Source organism: Brassica napus, chromosome C7 (genome assembly GCF_020379485.1).
Source record: "Brassica napus cultivar Da-Ae chromosome C7, Da-Ae, whole genome shotgun sequence".
NCBI lineage: Eukaryota > Viridiplantae > Streptophyta > Magnoliopsida > Brassicales > Brassicaceae > Brassica > Brassica napus.
The window spans coordinates 34,436,950-34,441,373 of record NC_063450.1 but is presented as its reverse complement, the minus strand read 5'-3'; the positions used below and the strand labels follow the sequence as shown (position 1 = coordinate 34,441,373).

Genomic DNA, 4,424 nt, shown 5'->3' with positions numbered 1-4,424 from the left:
AATAATAGAGCAATATCTTTATCAACTTTTTAAAAAAAAAACTTTGAAATAGTTATATATTTCTAACAACCAATAAATTTGATGACTTTATGAAAAAAAAAAACAAAAACAGGAATAAAATTTGACGAGATAATATATTTGGAGAAAAACAGTATATAATTATGAAAGATAAGACCAAAGAAGGACAGAAATCATATTTTAAAAAATACAAAAAGGAAGAATCAAAATAGAAAATTCCAAGGAAGGATGGTTCCTTGAACCCAACGCTTCTTAGGCTCGGACTCTAGGGTCGGTATGTATAAACCGAACCAAATTTTAGGCTCGGATATTAGGTTCGGTTAGTCGACATTGGGAGGATAAGAACGACGCTTTCTCTTCGCATTCGCTTCTTCTTCTCTCTAAACCCACTCTGCAAGGAACCCATCTCTCTCTACTCTCTCTACTCTCTCTCTCTCTCTATTTCGCTTTTATCTCTTTCTCTCAAAAACGTTTCGAAGCTGACTTAGAAAAGTCCGGTCTTTTACTGCATTTGAACAATGGCGATTGAAGACCACGAGAACCCACATCGAGTAATCAAACCTAAGAACAGAAGAATCATGGTACTTCTAACAAAACCCTCTCTTTCTCTAGATTATTACATTTTTTTTGTTCTGTTGCACATTGTTAACTCACTGTAATACAATGTCTCCTCGCAATGTTCTTATGAGTTGTACTAACTCATTATCGATTCTGAGATTCAATATATTCTGGGTATATTGATACGGTTTATATGAAATCATTAACGGTAGAGAAAGTTCAAAACTTGAGAAACCAAGTCAATAGTCTTTCTATAAAGGTGAAGACTTTTGTATTGAGAAGTCAATGGGTTAACGAGTGATGTTGTTGGTAATGGTTTTTGCAGGGAGGTGATGGACTGGAGGAAGAAGAGAATCATCGATGGCCTGCGTGGCTAAAGCCTCTACTCAAAGAACACTTCTTTGTTCAATGCGACGTTCACTCACCTAAAAGCGAATGCAAGATGTACTGTTTGGACTGCACAAACGGCTCGCTTTGCTCCCTCTGTCTTGCGCATCACAACAATCATCGTACCATTCAGGTGTGTGTTTTGCATTTCAAAGATCCTAAAACTATCTCATAGTTTAGACTGGCTTTGGAGAAATTTGATTTAAGAATGTTGAATTGCAGATAAGGAGATCATCTTATCATGATGTGATAAGGGTGAATGAGATTCAGAAGTATTTGGATATCTTTGGCATTCAGACGTATGTGATCAACAGCGCAAAGGTTGTGTTTTTGAATGAAAGGCCTCAGCCTAGACCCGGTAAAGGAGTTACTAATACCTGCAAGGTCTGTTATCGTGGCCTTGTCGATGATTGCTTCAGCTTCTGCTCTCTTGGCTGCAAGGTACATTCATTACCAATCATTCTTGTTCTGTTTCTGAGATCAAAAGGGTGAAGCTTTGGTATTAACTAGTTTATAAATTTTCTGTCTTTGGCAATTGAAATGAAAAGGTAGCAGGAACTACTAGGAGCTTTGAGAAGAGAGTGAAGTATACACCAACGGAACCAGAGAATTCAAGCAGCAGCAGTTCAGGAGTAGAGGATAACATTCCAGATCCACAGAGCTTAGCCCCTTCAACACCTCACCTTCCTACTTCCACTTCTTTGCGGAAAAGAAAAAGAAAGGGAATCCCTTTCCAATCTCCACTACAATGAGATCAGATCGCAAAGTATACAGACATCTTCAAAAGAAGGGATCAAAAGACACAAAATAAAAAAAAAAAGGTTTTAACTTTCTCTTACACCAAAGAGAAGGGTCAAGGGCCTTGCGTATATGCTATAAAGTAGTCAAACAACTAGTAAGTGTACATATATGATATAACAATACTGAGGGCTTTTTAAGTAGTTGGTTTTTGACAAAGTCCTTGTGTGTATATTTGGTTTTGATGGATTTTATAACAATAACATATAATTTATATTATCTTTTAGAAATGTTTATTAGACAAATACGAAGAGATACAAATATATCACGAACAACTTGCCACTTGTTGTAGACTGTACTATACATAACCATGGCAACATTGGCCAAATAGGCCAAGTGCTACTATGGCTTTTGTTTATTTCTCACATGTCACGCCAGTACTTTCCGAGGGCGGTTTCTCTGTAACAGAGGGAGACAGGATGCTCATCGTGTTTGTAAGGTATTTCATTAGGAAATTTAGCAGAGCCAACAACGTTTCGTGCAACCCTTCCATTATGATATTCTCTTTGAAGCGTAGGGTAACATAAGAAATGAATCAAATCACGTAATGACGTGCATCAAACTTTTACAACTACTAATCAGTAACTCTTGTCTGTGCACTTGTACCTGAAACCACTGAACAACTTATGTCATCAAAGTTGTTTGGCAGAGAGGGATCTCTAGATAAGTGAGTGATTTTTGCAAAGCATGATCCTATTTTTCGAGGAAGCAAAATCACATCTGGTTCTTTAAGCTCCCATTCAAGTTCTTTTTCCGTCCATAACAGTTCCTTATGAGTCGCACATTTCAAGTGGACTACAAAAGAACAACCTTAATGGTTGCAAGAATACTGACCATAACTTTTGTCAACATTTTTGACGATATGACCAAAGTGCCACTCACATTCCCATTTTATAATATTATATATAATAAACTTTTAACAAATGTAAAGTTTTGTAAATTCAAACCAAAGAGAGATACGATGTATAATCGACGTGATCTAGTAACACCTAGAATCACTAATGAAAATTAGATAATGAAAACTCGTGTGGTTGTAATTCTGTGTTCACAATTTGGATAATTGAGTAAAAAAAACCAAAGAAAGATACAAAACATTATCCAGTTACAAGCAAATGTTCTAGTAGTGCATATATATAAAGAAGACCAATGGCCAAAATGTAAAAGAAACTAAATTACAAGAAATCCAATAATTTAAGAAACTTCACCACAGTTTTGCCACTAAACTTCTCATCTCGATCATGTATAAGTATTTGTCCAAAGAAAAGAAAGATCATGTATCAAGTATACCCCTGCTTATACTTTCTGAAAATATCCTCAGTTTTAGCATTTCGGAAAGCGCAGCAGCCGATTATATAAACGATTATTAAACCGATCAGCGCTGAAAGAAGAACGATATCCGCTTTTAACCAATCTACCTTGAGGTTTGCGAGCAAACCGGCTTTGCAAGAGTCACACCCATAGCACAAAGTGTTTTCTACATTGCTCCATTGTAGACAATCCATGTCTGCGGACATATTTATTGCAGCTATCCAGTTAGTAGGGCTCATGAACTGGAAACCACATTTTGTTGGGGGCTTGCAGCAACCAGACTGTAAAAATAAAGAAACATGGTTTAATTTAATTAAAAATTAAAATATGGAGTGGTGGGAAATTGTTCCGTGTGATTGATTAAGTGCACATAGTGGAAAAATCTAGAAACGTTGGGGGTATATCAGTCAAAAGTCAAACTTTTTCAGTTTTTCTTGTGATTTTCATAGCAAATAAAGAAGAAAATTTAAATAAAAAGGGGGGAAAAGATACTTACTTGAATGGGACTAAGAGGAGCATTGAAGAAATCATGAGCGATAGTGAATGTCTGGTTTAGTTCAGGACAAATGTTAGTAGCACTCAAACAAGTACTAATCCTATCCCATTTGTAAAATTTTTGAACTTTTTGACGTAAGTAACCAGAGAAGTCTTGAAGACTATACTCAAGATAAGCTCTACTTGGTTCTGGATGACCAGATCCTTTCATGGTAACCATGTAAATAAATCCGATAAGAACACTTAAAAGTACAATGAGAACAAGCATTGCAATTAAGTAAACAACGAGAAGCCAAGTGATTCTCCAGAACCCTCCAATGAGACCAGCAAGACCCACTAGGAGGATCAAGATTCCGAGGACTATTATTGGCCATTGAAGGAGCGTGACACATGACTTCACTGTTCCCATAGCGAGCCAGATTCCGGCGCTGATGACCGGAATTGAGAGGAGGACGGCGATGAAATTTATGCAACCTATTACATTGTTTCTTAGAGGCATCTTTTCTCTTTTTGTGTTTCTTGAAATATGTTTGGTTTGAAAGGAATTTAGGGTAATGGTAATAACTTTGAGAGAGAGAGAGAGAGAGAGAGAGAGAGAGAGAGAGAGAGAGAGAGAGAGAGAGAGAGAGAGAGAGAGAGAGAGAGAGAGAGAGAGAGAGAGAGAGAGAGAGAGAGAGAGAGAGAGAGTTCTAATTAACAACAAATCTACACAATAGCAAGAGAGAAGATTCAAAGTGAATAGTGTTATATAAATAGGACTATATATTTGAAAATGAATTGTATTTGTATATATAAAAGAGGTAAGTAAATATTTGAAAATATGATAAAGGTGTAATAATTTCTTAGATTAGGTATTTTTG

The 4,424-nt window shown here is 36.3% G+C and overlaps 2 protein-coding genes across 2 annotated transcripts; one reads left to right on the top strand and one right to left on the bottom strand.

The window, feature by feature from the left end:
- The first annotated feature begins 363 nt into the window (after window positions 1-363).
- BNACNNG65920D (protein RGF1 INDUCIBLE TRANSCRIPTION FACTOR 1) lies at window positions 364-1,980 on the top strand. Its single transcript, XM_013847663.3, has 4 exons — window positions 364-599; window positions 902-1,096; window positions 1,186-1,404; window positions 1,512-1,980. Exons 1-4 carry the CDS (start codon window positions 537-539, stop codon window positions 1,713-1,715), a joined length of 681 nt encoding a protein of 226 aa, XP_013703117.1. The 5' UTR covers window positions 364-536; the 3' UTR covers window positions 1,716-1,980.
- Window positions 1,981-2,774: 794 nt separating this feature from the next.
- Window positions 2,775-4,164, bottom strand: LOC106410072 (protein TORNADO 2-like). Its single transcript, XM_013850572.3, has 2 exons — window positions 3,566-4,164; window positions 2,775-3,350 (listed from the first exon to the last, which is right to left on the bottom strand). The coding sequence occupies exons 1-2, from the start codon at window positions 4,061-4,063 to the stop codon at window positions 3,039-3,041; spliced, it is 810 nt and encodes a 269-aa protein (XP_013706026.2). The 5' UTR covers window positions 4,064-4,164; the 3' UTR covers window positions 2,775-3,038.
- Window positions 4,165-4,424: the final 260 nt, after the last annotated feature.